Here is a 23,823-nt window from a genome sequence, read left to right as displayed (position 1 = left end):
ATCCATAGTTCTACGTTATAAGGTTGTATCATTCTATAGACTTTTTCCTTTATCTAATGGGATAATCTAAACTTCATAACCCTTCATTACAAAGGTTAAAGATAGAGAGAGTTGTGAATGATGGATTTATTAATTTTGTAGTATATTTTTTCAAAAAAGTTATTTTTCATCATTAAGTAAAAGCAATTTTGTAAATATTACTACATGACAAGGAGTACTTTTGTCATCTCCATATAGAGTAAAGTTGAAATTTTTACTATAAGACAAGGGCACTCTATAAATAAAATTTCAAGACACTAACTTCTAAAATGCCATTATACTTTTGTAAAAATGTAAAATGACATTTTCTTAATAGATTACCTATTAAAATAATTTTTTAAACAAAAATTAATATATAGTTTTTATACATACACCCATCACAAACCCTTTTAACTTGAACTTTTGTATTTTGAGTGGTTGTTAACTCTAAACAAACCCTTATTTAAGTTACTCTTTTTTTTTGTTCTTTGATTAATTAACGGTTAAACATCATATACGATTAATCTCATTAGACCCAAACGCCTAAGCCCGACCGTCAACCTAACGTGGGCCAATCTCATTAGACCCAAACCCCTTTGGCCCGTCCCTCAATATATGATTAATGTCATTAGACCCAAACCCCTAGGCCCGTCGCTCAACCTCACGTGGGTCAGTGGACGATCATATATGGTTAATCTCATCGACCCAATCCCCAAGGCCCCTCCCTCAACCTTACGTGGGTCAATTTCATTAGGCCCACGTTTTTCGTTTTTGTTTTCAAGCTCTACGTTTTAACTCATTTAAATAAGGGGTGAGATTTAACCTTATTATGTTGAAGTAAGGTGCCCCTTAAAATTATACTGAAAATGCAGTTTTGGTGTTGTTAAGCCTTGTGTGATGATATGAAAATCTATTTACGGCCTCCAATCATAAAATTTAGAATTCTCAAATAGTGATGATCAAACAAATCTATAAATACTTAAATAGATCGATCAAACAAATCTATAAATACTTAAATAGATTGTCCAAATAATGCGCCAGAATATTTAATTGAAGGTTTTTTAAGACAGGAACAACTTCTTGGGTTTTTTAAGTTCACCATACTCTTACAGTAGGGTTCACACCTTATATAAAAAAATTTCTTAAATAAGCTACTAATATTTTAATTGATAATATGTGTACCACTATAAGATACTAATATTTTAATTGATAATACGTGTATCACTATTGATAGTTTGCTGCATTTATTGACCGCGCACTCCAACAGGAACCAAATCCCATATTTACACTTATTTGATCATTTTGATGTCACTTTTATCAATTTTTTCTTCCATAATCCCAACTAAATTTGATTTTTAAAACTTTTTAAATATACTTTGAAATTTTGTATAAGCTCAAGATGGCCAAACCGTTCACCCAAGTCGATTTTAGAAAACATTGTAGAGCTAAACTTTAGATCCAATTAAGTGGAATTACAGTATATCTCAACCAACTAACCTGTGCAATACTTATACTCTTCAACAATGGATGCAATTGAGATCTAGATCTCATTCCTTCCAAATATAAAACATATGAAACTGGGTACCGCAACTAAGGCAGCTACAACATTTGCAAAGGTAGTTAATGAAGAAGGATCACAAAGACCAACCACTCTATGCACCAGATTATGCTTCTACATATTGCAAGACATTGGCAATTGCCCTGAATGTTCCCCGAGATCAGTTCTTCAATAATTCATTACCATGAGAAGAGAAGAACAAAAGCTTTAATTCTTCAATATTTCATTGCCATTAGAAGACAATTAACTTATGCTTACATTTAGTAAATGAAGAGGTATAAGTTTTATTATAGACACTTAACAATCCATTGTCGAGTATGGAATGAAGCTTTCGGGTACTACAAAATGAATACCTGATGGAGAAGAATATCCCTGCCAACGCTAAAACCTTCATGCTTACTTCCATCCCTAACCCAATTAGTTAACAAAAAAAAAAACCAAAAATACATAATGAAAATTCTTAGCCCACTGATCAATGCTAACATGAACCCTTGTTTGGTATCACTCAATGTTGGCAAGCTACTTAGCCCACTGATTCAACAGAGTGGCCAGCTAGAAACAATAAAATCATCTCTCATTAAGAGATCAAGATCTTCCACTCAAGATCCTCACCAGCTGCTTTAACTTAAAAAGAAGGGAATCCACTGAGTTGAAACGTTTATCCTTCATGAAGTACTTGATTCCAAATAGCTAAACTGAAAGGTGCCAACTGCATTTCTTAGACCTTCGTGGTCACAACCCCGTTGGGAACTTAAATATTCAATGGCTCTTCCTCTACATCTCTCTCCTTGGCCCAAGTGTCTTGTGGCTCTGTACATAAAAAAAGGAAGTCACCGAAAAGTTTGCCGAGAATCTAGAAACTCTAGTCTTAAAACGGCATTCTTGCACTCATTGCTCTCGATAATTCATAAGTGTAGAATGCATTATTAATGAGAGAACTAGAGTTGACTTACTCGACTTGTGGCTTTCTGCAACAATCATCAATCGCCTCTGAAGAACTGAAGCCATGAAGAGAAAAATTGAGCACATACCAAACATGACAGTGATAGGGAAAGCATTCACCTGTAAAACCCAAGACCAGTAACCCAGTTAACGAGGAAATTGACATGTCTTGCTCTCAAATTGCAAGAGGATAGCATACAGAAAAGGCTGGAGAAGATTAGAAAAACAATAATTGAAATTTCTTTTTCCAAACTTATCACATGCAAAACCAAAACGAGAAATATGGATCATTGCCGAGCCCACTGAAGGGCACTAAAACTGTTAAGAACCAAAACCCAAAAGAAATAGTAATTAAAGCAGATGAACAAGGCAAAGGAAAACTAAAAGCATATAAGAAGTGGAGTGCTCACATTGTAAAGCACGATGCAGACAAAAATATTGAGGGGAATACGAAAGAAGTTCATGATGGTGCTCCTGGCCTCCTCAGGTATGTACTGAGATCGCATCTTCATAATAGAGGGCCAAAAGATACCCACACAAGACTCAAAAATACAGAACCCAAAAAGCTGTATGGATCCACTGAATGAGATGCTTCCTCCTTTAATATTTGATGGTACAACCAAGAACTGTTCCACAATAGCCATCACTTGTTTAAAATCTCTATTGTTGTGACACCAATGTTTATTTAGTATCACTAAATTTGCACAAGTACAGAAACTGCAAAAGGTAAAAAGTCACACAGGATGGAGTGGCCACTATGACTATTGGGACTCTCTCTCTCTCTCTCTCTCTCTCTCTCTCTCTCTTGTGAACAAAAGCGGAAAGTTGCAGGGCTTACCGTAGTGAGAATGGGAAGCAGAAGGGTGAAAGCAGAGATGATGAAGACTATCTGCATATAGGATTCCACCTTAAGTGATGCACGTGCCATCAGACGAGAAGCAATGGAACTTCCCAACATCGACGCCAACATGAAAGTAGCGAAAATGAATCCATGAGGAATATCCTCATCATTTGGGCTCAAAGCTGGGGTCCAAAGGAACACGAAGGTGTACATTGAACCCTCAAACAAAGACTGTATGGCTCCCAATAAAGCAATTTTCTCATCTGTGAACCCACAAGTTACCTCAATATTAGCAAAACGCCTCTCAAAATATTCCATAAAACCAACATTTAATGAGTTAAACAGTGTACTAGTACTTATTATAGTTTGAAAAAAGAATTGCTTATGCCAAAACAAATCAAAAGTACAAACCAGAAGCAATGGCTACTGCTGCTCCCTTAAACTGGGTCAGCAAGTCCTTGCTCTCAGAGGGGTCTCCATAGTTTTCTGTCCATGATGATAAGATGATTGCCATGCCAATGGCGAGAAAGCAAGCAGCTGCATCAAAGGGAGCAACAGGTCCAAAGCCTAAATTGTCGGCGATAAAATTTGCAAACAACCCGGACACGATGGCAACAAGTCCATTCCCAAGGAATATGGCCTTTGAGAATGTAAAGGACAACCATTGTGCTTCAAAACCCCTCTGCAAGGAGCGAGTAAATATTTAACTTGCAAAAAGGAAAAGTAGAGCCGTTTTATCAGGAGATAGAGATACAAACACCAGTTACAGGAGGAGATAGGGATACAAAAACCAGCTACAGGAAAAAAAAGAGGTAACCAAAATCCAAAATTAGTCATGGCGATGAAGTAAATGCATCATCTCTGATCATAGTCGTCTGTTTAACACATGGTCAGTGTTTCACTTAGGATGCCAGAGACAGTCAGGATAATTGATGATTAGTTTAAACCAACAGCCAGATCTTTGTAAAAATTGTGAAATAGTCAAGCCTTAAGTGATCGCCAATTTTTCTTTAATCAAATTCTGACTAACAAAACTAGATTGGGGATTAGTTTTTTAAACATTTTGATACAACTCCTCAATCATCGTCTTCTTAATTTAAGAAATGGTAGTCAGACAAAGTGCGAAGAAGTCATTCAAACAAGTCATTCAGACTTTTTGAAATGTAAGGCTAAAACTAATCCAAGAAGTACGACAGGCCCAAACAACAAACAAATCAACCCCACGGCCCCCCAAACCCCCCACACCAACCCCCCCCCCCCCCCCCCCAACAAATCCCTCCAACCCTAAACAACCAAAAAAAAAATACCGACCACCACCACCGCCCCAAAATAGAGGAGGGAATGGGATAGAAACACTACATATTACTAATTCTCAGACAACATGTATTTTGCTTATGTCAAGGAGCCAGAATGACAACAGAAGTGAAACCTTGACAGTTAAAACCAAATTTCCATATTCTGATATCTACAAATTGCTGAAAACATAGAAGAAATGACAAAACCTCAAACCTTAAAGTGTTCAGCTACAAGCCATGATTCAAATGCTGAGAACAGAAGTGATGTGGCAATCCCTCCTAAAATACGGCCCAGCATCAGAACTTTGTACTGAGGAGAGTGCTTAGTGATACAGCTCAGGATGTAAGTAATACAGTAAGTTATGCAAGCACGCTTCCTTCCCCTGCATTTCCATCATGGAAAAATAAGAATATTGCAGCTCTGTTACTAGGGAAAAGACTGGCTAATGGCCAGCGTGCTGCAAAAGTTTGTAGCAATATCATATAATAAATATTTGAACAGAATTTGCAAATAGATAATGAAATGGTAAAAAAAAAAAATACACCACAAAAATAAAAGCACAATATCTTATGATTCTTTTTTCTAATTTTCAGAACATCATTGTTTTAGAAAGGCATTATCTCGGTAAATAGCACACCATTATGGTCCATAGTGTATACATTTTTGGCATAAATTGGTGGTGCAAGAACACAGTTAGCAAAACTCTTTACAAAGATTTTTTCTCAAATATACTCTTTATTTTTTCCAAAAACATTTTAAAAGTTATGATTTTCAAAATTACATTCAAAAGGAACTCTTCATTAAAAATTTTGAAGAAAACAAATTATTACTGTATTTTATCATTTAAAAGGAACTTTTCCCTAATATTTTCAAAATTTACCTGAACTTTGTCCTTCTTTGTCATCTTTGTCAAATTAGCCATGGCTTAGTGCAATACGGTGTATTAATGTTTATTTATTAGGTGATTAGTTACATCCTGTATTAAAATTCTTTCTTGTTTTTGTAAAAGTCAATATTATTAACCAGCCTCCCCTTACACATATATATATACACACATATACACTCATTTTTTTTACTTAATTTCTTTTGAGTCAAATAATCACGTTTTTTTTTTCCACTCAACGATTTTCTCACACTCTTTATCTTTGGTCCATGTTTATGGCTGTAGTTTTCTTTTCCACCAAAATCAAATCAATAATGACTTTTTGTTTTCCTGTTTTCTGATATATTTGTGTTACATGAATTGCTAATGCTGCATAGGAATAATAATTCTTTTATTCCTTAAAATTTAGAAGCATAAAATTTGTGAAAAGAATTTCAAATATTCACTGAAAGATAATGCAATTCTTTTTGTTATGTTCTCCTCTTTTACCAGCTTGAAATTGGCAACTAAATTTAAAAACATAAGGATAATGTGGGGAAATAAATTTTTTAAAAACACCAATACAAGAAAAAATTGGAAAAAAAAAAAATGGGTAGGCCAATATCAAAATAACACCAAAAGATAAAAAGTAAAATAAAAAAATTAAACTCAGTAGGCTAAGATCTTACTGTTTGTCTGCTAGGGATCCAACAACTGTACCAAACAACATAGAAGATCCAAAACCCGCAATGAAGAGTCGACCAATCTCCCCCTTACTAAAACCATACTGGCTATACAGGAAGTACACATAGGGACCTTGCAACCAATCACCAGCTGCATTCACCCAAAAAAAGGGGGAAAAAAGAAACAAAAAAACAAAACTTGTCAGAATGCAATATATTTATATTTAGATTTAGATCAGCTCCCCTATGTTGACCATTGATTATAAAAAGAATTGGAAATTGAGTTTTATACCCACTAACAATGTCGCCTTATCATTAGGATTTCATCAGAATCTTTCAAATTTTATCAGTCCCGAGAGTTAAAATTAGGGTATAACGGAACAAAATCATGTATTGATGTAAATGACAAATAGATTATTTCTATCTCGTAAAGTTGTATATAAAACTTAAGAATAGAAGGTATTGATTCATGGATCATAAATCCTTGAAAAAATTTTACGTACTTTCCCAATGTGAGAGAAACCAAAAAGGGCCAGCATGGCAATTGGTGATGCAAAAATGTAAAACAAGGAAGATCCATAGCACATTGTACTCCTTAAGCAAAAACACCAGATCAAAATAGGAAAATTAAATACAGAGGCACAATTAAAATCCCGAATTATACCAGAATTGAAATGACAGTAAAATATATTTGCAGTCTCATATCATCACTCATTTTCCCATTTAAAAGAACCCAAAAACTAAGATCCTAGATCCAAAAAAGTTCCTTTTTAAAAGTAAACTAAATAGCTGAGATCTAAGGACATCTCAAAGTGCTGAGATCTAAGGACATCTCAAAGTAAGCATCACAAAAGAATCCCTAAATCGCAACAACCAGCAACTAAAGGAAACCATTCATCAAAAACCCATAAATGAAAAACCAAAATTCAAGAAGCCTGTCATTTAGATCAATGCAAAACTAACAAGAAAACAAGATCCAGTAAGACTCCAGCTCAGGATGCCATTAACATAAGGAAACGCACAGGTATAGAGAGGGAAAAAGTTAAGAAACTTTGCCTACCCATCATGAGGGAGTAAACAACGAGATAATTGTTCTTGAAGGAGTTGAATGCAGAGGATGTTGTAATGCGATCCTTGCTGGTTTTGCTGAGCTCGAGGACTGCAACCACCACAGATAGGACTCCAAAAACCAGGTAATAGAAAACCTCCATTGTTGATCCCTGGTTCCACACGCAGTAGAAGAAGCGTATTTTTAGAGTGAGAAACAGAGAGAAGAGATTTAGAGAGAGAGAGAGAGAGAGGTAAAACGCTTAGTGCTGCCCAAAGAGAGAGAGAGAGAGAGAGAGAGAGAGAGGATATCTTTCTGTTTCCGCGTCCTCATTCCCTTGGTTGTTTGCGGGGTGATATTAATAGAACTTTGTATTACGCTTTTTGCCCCTTATAAAGTGACCTATACCCCTACCAATTTCACCTGATCATGTTTGTGTTTCTACTTTCCAGTAAAGGTTGGGGCATTTGTGTTTGAGAGTGGATCCTAGTCGTCGGTGCTCAGCCTTCACCTTAGATATGCCCCCATCTTTGTAAATGAACGCAGTTATCTCTCTCCTCCTCTACAACACTTCTCTTCTTTTATTTTTTTCTCCTTTGTATTTTAAATATTAAACTCGCATTTCATTGCTTCAAAGATACATAAACCAGAAAATTACAGGAGTCCCTTTTTTGTTTTAAATATTAACCACGAATTTCATTGCTTCAGAGATACATAAACTAGAAAATTACACGAGGGATGAGATCATGAAGGATGGTTGGTGAACTCCCCTTTTGGCAAGCACATTAGCCCCAAAGTTTCTTTCGCTATAACAGTACAACAATTCAAAAGAAAAAATAAGTAAGAGAGAATGAATTTCATCAAAAAAAACTCTTAGTCACCACCACGGTGGTTTTACCCTTCTTCTTCATATGAAATAACATTTGCAAAGTCTCCTTTAGTAACCTTATGGCCATCATTCACCATGAGCAATTTGGGGCCCTCGGTCTCCAGTTTGCATGAATCCTAGGGATTTTGGATGACCTGACTTTTGCGATCACCACTATAATCTTTGTGCGTTGAGAACCAGTCGACCCGCCATAGCAACAGAATATCCATATCCATGTGCACTCCTTCAAATGCTCTTCTACTACGTTCTCCCCAAATATTCCATAATATGCTAGTCCATATAGACCGCCATTGAATAGAACCCATCTTTAGAATTCTTGGATGCATCCATTCACTGTACCTATCATCATAAAAGAGGCGGTAAACTAACTTCATCGAAAAATCGCCATGAGGATTCAGATCCTAGATAAAAGTATCCTCTTTATTTGGTGCATAGAAAAAGGTCTAAGAGATTTTGGAATTAAGCAGCAAAAGAGTGAGATACCCTCCTATACCTGCACACAATAGACCAAGAATTATTAGAAGCATCATCCCCTCTCAATTCATTCACTGAGACCAATGGGTTTAGCACTTTAGAGAAAACATCAAGGAATAAATATCAAACAGGATAGTCTTCCAACTACTTATCAAACCAAGAAGGAGTTTGATCTCCTTTGCCCACCAATTTACGACAGTGGCGAAGATATAAAGTCCTTCAAAAGTCAATTCATCTCTATAAACTGCCCATGGATGCTTTAGATCTTGGAATTTTTGAAACACCAAGGTAGACATCCATTCCGTACTTTTTAACCATAAGGATTTCTGTTACTTATGACTGAAAACACCGCCACTATTTTTTAAGTAGAATTGTATTCACATCCTCAACCTCTTATGAAAGCACAAACCTTATCCCACATTATAGGCTTCGTCTTTTTTTTCTCTCCCACTTTCTCCCAAAGAAAGGCTCGCATTATATCTCCTAACTGTTTTACCACTTCTTATGGCATTCGAATGATAGACATAAAGTAGATCGGCAAATTAGATAAAGTTGATTTTATCAAAGTAGTTCTTCCCCCGAAAAGATAATAACTAGGATTTTTGTAAATCCATTTTCTTATCAAACCTTTCTACAACTGGATCCCAAATCGATCTTGAAGGATTTCCAGCAACTAGGGGATTCCCGAGGTATTTACTAGGTAACTTACTGACGTCATATCCAATAATATTAGCCAATTGTCTTAAACTGTTTTCCTCGTAGCCAATTCTAATCAGAGCCATTTTGCACAAGATAACATTCAATCCCGTAGCTAACTCCATGCGTTTTAGGAATACCCATAAAAACCTAATGCCCCTCTCTTCAGGATTGCAAAAACAAAGGTATCATCAATGTATTGAAGATGCCAGATCTTCAACCCATTGTTACGATTATTAATTCCATTAATTAAACTTTTATCAGCCGCTAACTTCAACATCGCACTAAAGCTTTCAACCATTAGTTTATTAAGATACGGTGATAAAAGGTGTCCTTGACGAATCCCTCGAAAATGAGTACTTAATAGACATCCTTGGATCCAAAACCTCCATCTAGAACGAATACCATTGTGTCCATTATCTCATGTAAAACCTGCAAATCTACATTATCATATGATTTCTCAAAATCAATTTTGACTGTACATACTTGGACAAATGGGATGATCTATTCATATTAAGCTTGTAAAATAAAGCCTGGAAAATACTTAAAGACATGGTGGAGGTTTAGGGATTCGTTACTAACTGTTTCTAAATGGAACTCCAAGGATTGTACATCTCTTTTTTTTTTCTTTTTTTTTTGAGAATAAAGGATTGTGCATCTTTTCATCCAAGAAGAATGAGAAGGTTAAACATCACAAGGTTTCCACTTGATGCATGGACTTTCAAGGTGTTCTGTGAGCGTACCAGGGTTTGTGATTAGCTAATCAAGCTCAACTGGAAAGCTATAGCTGAAAGCCTTGTGGTAAGCTGATGAAGATTGACTGGAAAACTACAGCCACAGAAAACCTCGATGCAGTAAGAGTCCAGATCATAGTACCACAGATTGAAGTACTGCATGATCAGACCACCCATAAAAAATGTCACTATTTGCAGACAACATTGTGTTCTTCTTAACTGTTATAGAGATGAGGATAAAGGCATAGGAAGCTTCAGTCCTGCTGAGTACGGACTTTCATTCTATTCTAAAAGAGCTGACTAAGGAGAGAGGCAAGAAGCCAAAAAATGAGGGCTAGGTTAGGGTGGGAAGCAGTAGGAACACGAGGAATCCAAAAAGCCGGCAAAGTCTCAAAAGACGATTCGAATGGAAACTCAAACTACCTCCTGGAGAAGATTACATGATGCTTCAGCTGAGTAAAATGCCAGGAGAAGTAGGTGTTCGTGGCAAAGAAAAAATATGCTGGCAACTAAAATAGGGTTACCAGACTTCGAAATTATTTTTTCAGAAAAAAATTGCTTCAAATTTGGAAACCGCTTACTATTCTTGAAGGAGCATCAGTTGAAGTTTAGCATGAAGGTACCGAGCTCTGCAGCGACCCTAAGATGGACTTTTGAATTGATTTTGGCTCTAGTTTAAATGATAGTCATCCGGTTTTGACTAAAATGGCATGTTATTGGGAACTGATCAAGACAACTCTAGCATAAAAGTCTAGCATGACAGATGTTTGTGTTGGCTATGTGGCCTTTCAAGGCGTTAAAGCCAAGAGTCTTACGCTCAGTGGGAGTTAGAGAGAGACTGAATCTGGGTGCTTGGCATACTGGGGCTCATATTCATATATCCCGAGTATTTGAGGCATTGAGAGTATGTGTTTTGAGAGTGTGAACTCTCGGAGATGTGGAAGGGTTACCTCCCAGTCAGGACTATATTGATTAGAATGACTCATAGTTAATGTGATAAGCCAGGGCTTGGAGAATCCAATCAAGAATAATAGAACCCGAGTATTTAAAAGAGTATTCGCCCTGTATAGAATGGTCGGTTCTTGGGACATGAGCCCATATTGTGGTACGAGACCGTTTCATGGCATGTGCAACCACAATCGTATGGGCAAGCCTCTGTTCTATAGTACTATCTGACTTAGAAGAGATAGTGCACATGTGCTTTGAGAGGACCCTTGTATTTGAGTAGGAATATATCCTACAAGCATGCACCAGTAATCCATTCAACCCATGGTGAAGAGAAGCTCTGGCTCAATGACTTTGTGGTGACCAATTATGTGTCCCTGCTATAGACTGTGGAGCATAGATCCATTAAGTCAGCTTGAGACACCGATGGAACGTCATTTGGGTTAGCCCAATGGAAAATGCCGACTAGTGTTATAAGTCTAGAAATCTCATTTACTTTTGGCCCAAATTAAGCTAAAATTGGTGAAAACATATTTTATATTGATGAGAAATTATGTAATAATGTTGACAAATCATTTGAATAATTTTTTAGACATTTGGAGACTTTTTCAGAATTTTAAACAATTTTGTTTGACAAATACCAAACAATGACATCCTATGGGGATGCCACATGGATCCCAAGTAGCCACAGGGATGCCACATGGCACCCCCACCTCCCCACTTGTGGATGACATCATGCGGTCATCATATCCATGTGGGGACCTATTTGTCATTATTTTTTTTGTTGGTATTATATTATAACATGTTATCTTGTTATTTAGAATGTTATATATTCTTATGACTTAAGTTTGATTTAAGTTAGATGTTTTGTTTTTTTTTCTCATATGTGCCATTTTTAACATGTGTGAATTCATGGGATTTTGAGAATTATTTTGATTTGTATTATTATCCACATGATTTTGTCGCAAGTGGGTATATCTTATGTGGCACCACCTTATGGGCTTGATCCATGTGAAATTTTAGTGTTGTTAAATCCTATTGGTAATGTCATAAGATATTTTATTCGCATGTATGGACGTCTTATATTACCTTTATGTCAATGTCCTTATTTTTTATTGACTCTTACAAATTATTAAAAAATCATTGGCATAAGTGTAAACATGAATTTGAACTTAATGAGAAATAAAACATGGAGCTAAGGTTTTTACGGTTAAAGGACTATATACCTAAGTTTTAAAGAGTGAAGGGTGTCAAAAGCTCATCCATTGATCTTGGTGATAAGATATGGATGAGTGGCTAGAATAAAAGTTTCTCATGTGTCATTGATCTAAGGAATCAATGATCAAGATCAAATCTATCTTTATGATCTAAGTATAAAAGTTTATTATGAGATCAATTATAACTTTAACTTAAGTATTCACTTCAAAGATAGAGAGAGAGAAGCCCCCTTTGACAAAAATATGGCCACCCATGAGACTATTTTCTTCCTTGAGCTTTCATTTGAAACCCTTCCATGGAGTAGTTCCTCATGTGTGTGATCAAACCCATACTATTGCTTCACTAAAGTATTGATTTTTCTTCTTATATTTCAATCCCTATCTCATTTTCATTTCAAAGATTGTTGTAAGTCTTAATTTACGGTAGCTTTCTGCATTTTTGGTCATTAAAACTTGATAGTTGAAGAGTCTCCAAGCAATAGTGTCGTCCATACACATGGTACGTGTAGATTAATTTGCTTACTTCATGATCTTGAGTACTTTTACCTTGATTTTCTTGATCTTATTTTTATGGAATTTTTACTAAGAATATATAATTGATGAGAGGTTTGTTTCATCATATTTGAGCATATGAAATAATCCTTTGAGTTCTATTTTGAATGTTGAAAAGTTTGTGTGGTCGCTTATGGACCACATGATGTAGTTTTATCATAACTCCGTTATTTTGTGTAGTATCTCTCTCAAACTTTGAAGGGTTATGTTGATATATGTCTCTCACATGATTTGATTCTCATTAAGTGAAATAAAATTGATCATTTTCTTCCCATTGGATTGTGTGCCTTAAACAATGGGACAAAATTAAATCTTCAAAGGGCCTTTTCGTGGCCTAAGTACAAGGGGTTCGAACCATGACTTTCCTCATGTATGTTTGCATGTTAATTTGATGTATTTATAATTATTAAGTGATTAATGGTTGATTAAATTGAGTATGTTATGTGAATATTGAGATTATTCTTATAATCATGCAGTATGAGCTTTAATACAATGTTATATTGTTTATGTGAATTAAATCACATTGGATTATTATGATCAAATGTATGATGTGTATGAAACATTGTGATATATGATGATGATGATAAATGAAGATGGAATTATCATGTAATTTTGATATAATAAAGAATTTTGAGTGTAAGTCATATAATATGTTGTAGAGATATACATTGTGAGTATTTGGACATTGTATTGAGTTTAATTGTATTTTTTGTGTAAGGGATTTGTAAGGGACCTATTAGGATTGAATTTTTATTATTCAAATGTGTATAAATCATGTTTGTAGGTTGAAATATATATATTATGGTTTTGTATTAAGATATTCATGCATTTAAACCCTTGACTTTTAATACAATGGAATTTTTTTGAAAGATTGTATTTCTAGCCCATTGGTCTTATACCATCAACAAATGGTATCAGATCAGGGTTCTAATGTGATTCCTTAGTTATCCTATATTGTGTATAATGTACTTTTTAAATTGCATAAACACTTGATCATGATTGCCATGATGTATGTGCTTTGATTTTGAGAATTGATAGTGTCATCGACATGAGAATTATGAATGAATATCTTTCATAACTGTTGTATGTATGTGAGAGAATGGTAGGGCATTCTATACTTTATATAAGAGAATGATATTTGGTAGTATTTTGTGTTATTGAATTTATTTTCATATAGAAGAGGTCTCATGACCATATTGTGTATATTTTGGGAGTTATTGATTGTTTATTAAAGTGTGCCAAATCTGAGAAATACATTTTCAGGAACTTTATAACTTTTTCATAACTGTTGTATGTATGTGAGAGAATGGTAGGGCATTCTATACTTTATATAAGAGAATGATATTTGGTAGTATTTTGTGTTATTGAATGTATTTTCATATAGAAGAGGTCTCATGACCATATTGTGTATATTTTGGGAGTTATTGATTGTTTATTAAAGTGTGCCAAATCTGAGAAATACATTTTCAGGAACTTTATAACTTTTTCGTGAGGGTTTTGATCAATCAAAACTTATGGGATTGAGTTAGGACCACTTTGTATTTTTGAAGAATCGAATCTAGTTTAAATGTACTTTTGGGCTCATAGGAAAATTCTCCATATTTAAAAAATTATGGTTATTTTACTTGAAGGGTGTCATACTATAATTTCTGCTACACAAAGTAGAAATTGACCATCTGAGAATCATGTTATTTGATCTACTTCGGAACATTATTCAGTGCTTCTTTCTAAATAAAAGTTGTCTCTTTTTTAGATTATTTTATTTGAGAATAAGTCTCATGATTAAATAATATGTAAATTTAAAGTTATGTCTATTGAAGTGAACCGTGCTCATTCTAAAAAACAGAAAAACAGTATTTGTTATATCTAGTGTGTGAGAAGGGCATGGGTACTTTATATTTTTGTAATCCCACTATGAAGTATAAATTGTTGAAAGTCCCTGTGAGTTCTTAGGGTGTTTTAGATCAGTGGGAGGGTTATATAAACTCCACCGAATCGTGAGTGTTAGTTTTAATACTCGATACCTAAGTCTTAGTCTGGATCCGGGCTACTCTCGGATAGTATGTGATGAAGTTGACAAAAAGACCAAAGACACAAGTGGATGGATGAGACAATGAGTACAATTACAAAAAAGAGTAAAAACTGGTGAAACAAAATCATGGATCGAAGACAAATGTATATTCATATTATGACTTGGACTTTTTAAGACCATAAGGTACGGCTTCTTTCTACATTTGATCAAGATTTTAATATATTGATAATTCATTTATTAGAGAACAACCATTTTGATTTTATGATATCATGTGAGTAATTATTGGTAGAATATCTTGGTGCATTGTATGAGTTTAATAATTAGAAGGCTTTGACTCATCACATAAGCTATAAACTTGAATTAGATCGATACTAACATATTGAGATTTTAAATACTTGTGTCCACTCTTATAGGAGCTTAAGATATATGACATATGCTAAAGTAATTTGATTCTAGATCTAAGATCCATGATTCAAATTATCGATCCTATGGATATGGCTAATTCAAGATATGTGGTATATGTAAAGATTGTACTGGTGATTACTTGAGAAACATAAGATATGTGAAATGTTTATTATTTGTGAGTTGCTTTATGACTTGAGAACTCATGAGATGTATCATGAATATGACATTAACTAGTCCTTATGGTGCTTCAAGCTACATGTTTCATTAATTTGAACTTTCCTAAGTGATGAGATAATGTGATGCATTGCATTATCCTTGTGAGTACTTAGTGATGCATGATTCAGGCATAATTCTTATGTGAATAAGTGAGGATTATTACATAGCACGTTGAGCTCAATGGTCATGAAAAAGAATTTTCATGTATGAGATAATATTATGTTTTTCACTATTTTGAAATTTGAAATCAATCGAACCAAAATGTATTTTGAGTATGGATTGTAATAATTAAGGAAATGTGATGAAAGAGATTTTATCATAAACACTTGTTCTTCTGAACGAGGATTTTTATATTTAAAATGTTTTACTACAAGAGGATGTTAAATACCACAAAGAGGATTCCATCTCATTTTGTGTATTGCTACTTTGTATTGTCTTTCTATTAAAGAGTTATGACTATACAAAACTCCATGCTCCTTCCATTTTGGAAGATCACCCTTAAATAGGTTCTTTAAATATTATGGTATGACCACATAATTGTGTGTCATAATATTTTGGAGTATCTCATAGTCATCAATATTTGAATAAAGTTCTTTTTGAAACCTTTGAAGTTTTACTTAACGGGTGCGGTTTCTATAAGGTTGCAACCTTAAACAATCTAATTAAGGCGCACCTCCAAATTTTATCATAACATGTAATTTTGTTGTAAAAAATTCTTAGGATTATCTTAAAATATATTTTCATACATAATTAGAAAATTTTAAACTCCAAAAATAATTAAAATCAAAGAGATCTATAAACATATGAAAATCTTGAAAATGGACGGCCTAGATAATGTGTTGCAAGATGCACTATTTATGAGACTCAAAACTTTTTTTTTTTTATATTCATACATCTCGATGTCGAGATGATCAAATAGAGGGTTTTTCAACATTAAAACAGCCTTTCCGATAGATTTTTGAGGTGCAATTATAATTCTACATTTTAAGGTTGCAACCTAATATAAACTTTTCGTTTACTTAAAAAAAAGTAAACTGCTTTCCTAAATATAAATTCAAGTTATTTTGAAAGATAACCTTGTTGGTTTCAGTGGGAGCTTATTTAGTAAGTCTAAGTAATAAAACCATCATCCTAGAGATAACCTTGGTATTGATTTTGAAAACACTTATAGCTCAAATCAATTTCACTTATGAGAAACTTGGAGGAGGCATTGAATTAGAATTATTTGTAAATAAAGGCCGAAATGAGTGTTTGGCCTCTTATTTGAAATTGATCATTTTATAAACCCATAAGCCATTTTATTTCGTTGCATTATAAGTATTATTGTTTTCATTTAGTGCGACATTGAGAAGGCTTAAGTCACTTAGAGATATGCCAATTGTAAGAGTTATTAAGCATCTCTTTGATAGACTTTTGAATTTTCAATGATTAATTGTGTGACATTATGATAATGTATCATCACTTGCCCATACATGCATTTCATTCCATGATGATCCACTAGATAGCTTCTCCTGGTCTTTTAAATGCTGGAAGGCCTTTTAGTGGAATACGCATAAGCCACTTGAAAATTTTTTTAATAGCATGTGAGACCTTATGTAGAGTTGCATATTTATATATGAATTATGATATGATCATGTGATGATAAAGACACCTCATTTTGTGGGCTAGTCACACTGATAGTGACTATTTATATATGAACGATATGCATATGATTTAATACAATTGGTTGTTTACCATGAGATAATTTATAAGATTAAATGTCAGAGAAATCCAATAAACTTTGATAAGTCCTACATTGCATGAGATATTGTCCTAATTGATTCGAATTTATAATGTATGTGGTCACTCGGGCATGTATAATTAAACCTCTCTTGATCTTGGGATTTGATCTAATTAATAAATTCATGATGACACCTGCTAGCCATCTAATCCAACTGTAATATCAATAAGAGATTGAATGGTGAAATGCTTGAAACTCCAAGCACTACTCCCACACCTTAGTTTTGAATGGATAAGGTATCAATTTGTGACTAATGAAACTTTGAGAACAATGCATGAGATTAAAACATGATTTTAATGAACTTTTGTTCGAGTAAACATCTGTGTTACTTGAGAATTGATGTTAACATAGAGTTGTGAACTTTTGAGCACATGAATAAATGTTGAGAGACCTAATAAGAAGATAGATGCAAACATATATGTCAATCTTTATGAGTATAAATTTGTATGAACATGTACATAAGAGTAAGTTTAAAAGTAATTTGGAAACCTGAGATCACATAGCAGATACATAAGATTGGTGATGGGAAGTCTATAGTACATAACATACATCTTCTCAACCATAATACCCATGCAAATGCCATACTCTTTGTTCCCATGGGAGCACGATGTGGATCTATCTCTATTTATAATGGTATTTTAATTATTGTAATGGTCGCAATGCATTACGGTAAAATCAAGGATTGACAACTCATACAACTAGCAAATAAGTATTTAAAATGACACATTTCAATTACACAGAAGATATAAGAAACCTGAAGTATAATGCTGGTTCTTGTAGAGGTTTAATCTCAATCGAAGAAAGAGAGAGATGTTCACAAAATACAGGTGGTAACGTTGCAAACAAACTCTCACAAGGAACCATTTCTCTACGTCTCTATGCAGTACAACTTGATGTATACACCTCCTACTAATCATGTTTGAAGAAAGGAAAAGAGACAACTAAGTTATATCTTGACAGCAAACAATCACTAATTGTTCGCGTAATATCAGGGCAAGGCTGCAATTTTTTGTTTGCTCCTTTTAATCATTGTATCAGGCCTAGACGACGGTCTCCCTTACCGCTTGAGTAAAGATGAGATAAAGAGAACTCAAGCAAACAAAAAAAAAGTCCTTGAAGGTGCCAAGAACCATCTGGATGTGGTAAACCAAGTTGAGTACTTACGCAGGAAAGTTGATTGGGAACTATGGGCAATAGAACAAAGTATGATAGCAAGGGTTATGACAAGGCTACAGGATAATCAGGCAATAGCAATTGAATCCAGACCATGAACTAGAATTCATCCCATTTACTTGAAAAAAGAAGGATTGTTATAACTCAAGAAATGTTTCACTGACCACATTTGCAAAACATTGAACAAGACTCAAGCCATCAATGGCAAACGAGAAACCCTATCAACTCCTCAACACTTCGTGATATCTTGATTGTACAATGAATGCATACACGAATGATCAATAGTTAACCGAATTATCAAATTTGATGAGCAGTTTCTAATTACATAAAACAAAATTCTCCAATGGCAAGATAGAAGCATGAATATTTTGATACTCAAATGTAGAAGCATGAATTTGCACCCAAGCTTTTCATTTACATGAAAAGACCATAGATAACTTGATTATTCACATTTTCCCTAGCTATATGAATTGACAATGGATATGTGAGCTATTTATTTTGATAGACATTCTCTTAAAACAAAAATAAAAAAAAAGGTCAAGAGAAAAGCACATATTAATTATGCTTCTCATTTCTCTATATAGAAGCAAAATGACATATTTATTTATTTTTGCACTAGTAGAGCATGTACATTAAAGCCTCAATCATGATCTTGTGAGAAGAATCTATCCGTTATGAATCAAAATAATTTTCATCCTATGATGTCATGGGAGCAAGAGATATTGAAACTATTACTTTGAACGCAGACACAGATCCAAGAGATCAAAAGGGAAAAAACTATTGATAGAGAGAATGACAAGGAGCCAGTAGTCCATGAGACTATACTGTGCAATATGGTAACACATGTAGCAATGAATGCCTCCAAATTTCCTAAACTAGATTATAGTTGTGTAGAAAATGAGGGACCTAACGCAACTTTTGTGTTATTGGACTAATTTAATTGAGGAGAAGTATACAACAAGACTATTTACCTTCCTTACAGTTAACCTTGACCATTGGATGTGAAATTGGGTGGTTGCTTTTATTCCATTAACCAAGCTCAAATTTCAAAAGAAATTTTCAATCAAGCTCAAATTTCAAAAGAAATTTTCTTGAACTTTTTTACATACCCAAGCTATCAGATAGTTATTAGTAGGGAAATTATCGTTAATATACCTTAATTTTAAAAAAATCGCAAAAGAACCCTCAACTTCCCAAAACCTCGCCCACACTTTTTTTCCCAATTTTTGACATTTTCTGGATGAAAATACCTTTTATGGTAGTCTTTCTACCGTAATGCATTGTGACCATTATGGTAATTAAAATACCGTTGTAAATAGAGATAGTATTACGGTACTTCTAGTACCGTAATAACATAAACATCTATTATGGTACTTTAATTACCGGAATAACATAGAGTATTACGATAATTAAAATAACATAATGCTTTAAAGTAGTATTACGTAATTTAAGTACCATAATATTGATCAACTCAACACGAAATATTTTTTTACTCTCTCGAGCCTGCTATTTATTCACTCTCTCGACAAAAATCCACGCTAGCTGTAATTTTTCAAATCTCAAATTTTTAGGAATATTAAATAGATGGCTTACAATTTGCAACATTAAATACAAGGATTGACTTTAGATGACATCATCCTCAATTATAAGGAGCTTTTTCCTTTCTGTTGATAAATCTAGAACGAATTTTTCTCAAGGTTTTAAAAAAAAAATCACAAACCCAGATTGCCCATCTGGATTTTTTATACTATTTGGCAGATGAACAAGCCGAATCCCACGATTTGGATTACAGAATTGGTCATTAAAAAAATAAAAAATAAAAAAAATTTAAGAAAAATGGTTCCGACTGGTTCTTTAACAGAATCAACCGGTTCTGTCATAGAATCGGTCGTTTCTTGAGGGGAACCGACCGGTTCTTGATATTAAACAAGAACCAGTTCACCTGTGATGATTCCCGATCTTGATCGGCAAATTATGATTCAAAATGACGTTTTTAGACCTTGGTTCTTCTAAAAAACTAGTTCAAATTTCATGAAAAGACTTCATAATTACTTGTATCATTAAAAAAGCTCAAAGTTCAAAAGAAATTTTTCTTGAACTTTTTAACATATCCAAGCTATCAAGCTATCATATTTCACTCACCTTATAAGTAATTGTGACCTCTTTACAGCTGAAGTAAATATTATACTATCCATTTAATTTATATCTGTAATTCACGTTAGAACAATAAGACACAATAGATGGCTCATAATGTGCAACATCAAATGCAAGGATTGATTTTAGATGCGTTGTCCTCAATTATAAAGAGCATTTTCCTTTTTGCTGATAAATCTGGAATGAATTTTTCTCAAGATTTGAAAAAATGGATTGTTAACTCAGATAGCATATCCGGATTTTCAATCCTATACGGTGGATCAGTGAGCCGGATCTGTAAATTGGATTACATAACTAATTAAAAAAAAAAAGTGGGGCCTTTCTAAACGGTTCTCTGATAGAATCGGCCGTTTATGTCATAGAACAGGCCAAAACTAACCGTTTCATAGGAGCAACCTACCGGTTCCTAATAATAAACGAGAACGAATTCACTTTTAATAATTCCAAATCTAGATCGGGAGATTCCAATTCATATCGGCACTTTTTTAGACCTTCGTTCTTCTAAAAAACAAGTCCAAATTTCATGAAAAAACTTTGTAATCACATGTATCATTGAAAAGCGTCTAGTTTAGAATCATCAAACGGGAAGCTTTTTTCAAGAAAACATTCTAATGAAGTTTCAACTTAGGATCACATTGTATAAGTAATTATATTTGTTATTCTAGGTGTGCGAATCATAAAAGAATCTCAAGTCATGGAAAGGTACTTAAGAAATTTTAAACGTCAGATTTAAAATTTGAATGGTTGTATCCTTAAATCATCTCACACTAATTACATGATAAAATTTGAAGGTGCGCTTTAATTGGATGGTTTAATGTTCCAACTTATAGAAACCAAAAAATTTATATAAGGTGGCAACCTTAAAATGTAGAATTAAAGATGCACCTAAAAATCCATCAGAAAATGTAGTTTTAATGTTGAAAACCCTCCAATTGATCATCTCGACATCGAGATGTATGAATATGAAAAAAAAAAATTTGAGTCCTAGAAATAGTGTATCTTCCAACACATTATCTAGACTGTCCATGTTCAAGATTTTCATAAGTTATAGATCTTCTTGATTTTAAATGTTTTTGGAGTTCAAAATTTCATAATTAGAATATGAAAATAGATTTTGAGATAATCCTAAGAATTGTTTACACCAAAGTTATTATGAAAATTTTTAGAGGTGCACCTTAATTGGATTGTTGAAGGCTGCAATCTTATAACCACACCCATACATAAATCACCAAATTAAATCGATCAAAACAGTAAATTCCTTCCAAATTTAAAGGTAAAATAATGTCTTACTAATACAACTCGTTCATAAATCCCAAGATCTGTTTGAATAAACAAAATGTATTACTAATTAAATTAGATATCATACAAATTTTTTTTTTTAGAGAAATTGAGAGCTTTATTAATCAACGATTATAAGGAAATTATAGACTCCGAGACCAAAATCTCAGTTAAAGCAGTGCCTCCTTTGGCAAGGAAATCCGCCAATACATTGGCCTCACGGAAAACATGCACAAAGGAGAAGAGAAAAGGCCTAGACATGTCCCTAATTTATAGCAAAATAGACCGAAATTCTCAAGGCGGTTTTTGCTCTCTATTACATCACATGATGACGTTCAATATATCACCTTCCACAACACAATAAGACCAAATTACTTGCCACAAAAAGTTTTAAACCATTAAAGAGAGCCAAAAGTTCTGCACAGTTTGCAGTTTTCTCTCCCAGAGAACCTGCATAAGAGAAGACAACAAATTGATTACAATTCCTCCCCACTCCTCCAAAACCAGCTAGACCCGGGTTTCCTAATGAGCTACCATCGAAATTAAGTTTAAAAATCCCTTCCACAGGAGGTGCCCATCTACTCTTAAGCCTACACTTAAAAGAGTCCAATTGGAAAAGATTCGATAAGTTTCTCCTAACATCTACTTCCAGAATATCTTTCTCAACTTTTGTAATTGAGCATGAAAGCCACATAGAGTGTAATATTTTCTCCAAAATTATCTCAACAGGCACACAAATTCCATCAAACACTCTTCTAGTTCTTTCCTTCCAAACTTCCCATAAGATCAGTCCTCTTGCAATTTGGCAAATCACCACTCGTATTGGTGGAAGCATAGATAACGCTAAGTTTGAGATTATCCCCTTGACTTCCAAAGGCATAACCATAGCAATCCCAAGTTGGTTAAAAAACTATCGCCCAATTTTAAAAGTAAAAGAATAATAGAGAAACAGATGAGCACTTGTTTCAGCATCATTCTTACACAATAGGTATAAATTAGGCAAAATCTTACCTCTTTTAATAAGATTATTAATAGTGAGAATCTTATCTTACGCTAGCAACCATAAAAAGGCTTGAATCTTAAGCGACAAAGGCCACTTCCAAATAATGGCAATTTTAGGCATAGATCATTTCCAACGGTCATGGAAAAATAGCTTTTACATTGGCTTCACCGAGTATAAGTCATCTGAGTCAATCTCCCAAACAACCTCATCAGATGCATTCTGTGGAATATAAACTTTCTGAAGAAGTGTTAATAGTCCAATATACTCCCGAAAAATCTGTCCCAAAATTTTATTATAGGGAAGAAAAATATTCCATACAATCTGATTGTCCCTAATTTCAAAAATATCAGCAATAACGGCATTGGGATTATCCATATGCTAAAAAACTAATGGGAAGACATATTTCAAAGGTGAAGAACCTAACCACTTATGATGCCAAAAGGATATCATACAATAAGCACGTGAAAATAACTCTACAATTATAAAGCAAAGTAAAAATAAACTAAGGTGCATTCAATCTTCACTCCCCAAATGGCAAAATTAGTTGTGACTCACCTAGATTGTGCGGTCTATGTTGGAAATAGAGGGTGAAATGAGGCAAAAATAAGAAACAAAAAATGTTGCAATCCTTGTGATCTGGGGATCAATCTACCGCTTTCTCAATATATTATTTGCCCCTTATTGATAGAAATAAACTACGAGAAAAATTGGTCGTTGGGATACCTGAGAGCAAATAGAATTATGAAGACTATTTTAGCAAATACAAATGTACAAGTATTGTGAGATGTACATAGCTAAATTTGCCTCTTTCTAAAGAAAGTTCTTAAAACCATTTAAAAAGAAGAAAACGGTTGGGTACAAATCGGAGGAAACAAGTCTTTATTTATAAAAAGATAAAGTGTTTTTTCACTACTATGTGTGATTGCATAAGTCAAGAATTGTGTCTCTCAAAATCTCAACGATCAGTACGGTGCATCTGCTACAACTTGACATCCAACATTCACGTTCCAAGAAAGAAGCTGCCACG

At 34.0% G+C, this 23,823-nt stretch overlaps 1 protein-coding gene across 1 annotated transcript; it reads right to left on the bottom strand.

The window, feature by feature from the left end:
* Positions 1-1,782: 1,782 nt before the first annotated feature.
* LOC18438962 (uncharacterized) lies at positions 1,783-7,585 on the bottom strand. Its single transcript, XM_006849136.4, has 8 exons — positions 7,261-7,585; positions 6,207-6,351; positions 4,869-5,037; positions 3,771-4,041; positions 3,357-3,622; positions 2,929-3,144; positions 2,530-2,638; positions 1,783-2,386 (listed from the first exon to the last, which is right to left on the bottom strand). The coding sequence occupies exons 1-8, from the start codon at positions 7,409-7,411 to the stop codon at positions 2,328-2,330; spliced, it is 1,386 nt and encodes a 461-aa protein (XP_006849199.1). The 5' UTR covers positions 7,412-7,585; the 3' UTR covers positions 1,783-2,327.
* Between the last annotated feature and the right edge of the window lie 16,238 nt (positions 7,586-23,823).

This window comes from Amborella trichopoda, chromosome 9 (genome assembly GCF_054954075.1).
Source record: "Amborella trichopoda isolate Santa Cruz 75 chromosome 9, AtrichopodaSantaCruz75HAP2 v2.0, whole genome shotgun sequence".
NCBI lineage: Eukaryota > Viridiplantae > Streptophyta > Magnoliopsida > Amborellales > Amborellaceae > Amborella > Amborella trichopoda.
The sequence above is the reverse complement of the archived record's forward strand: the minus strand, read 5'-3'. Positions and strand labels throughout refer to the sequence as shown.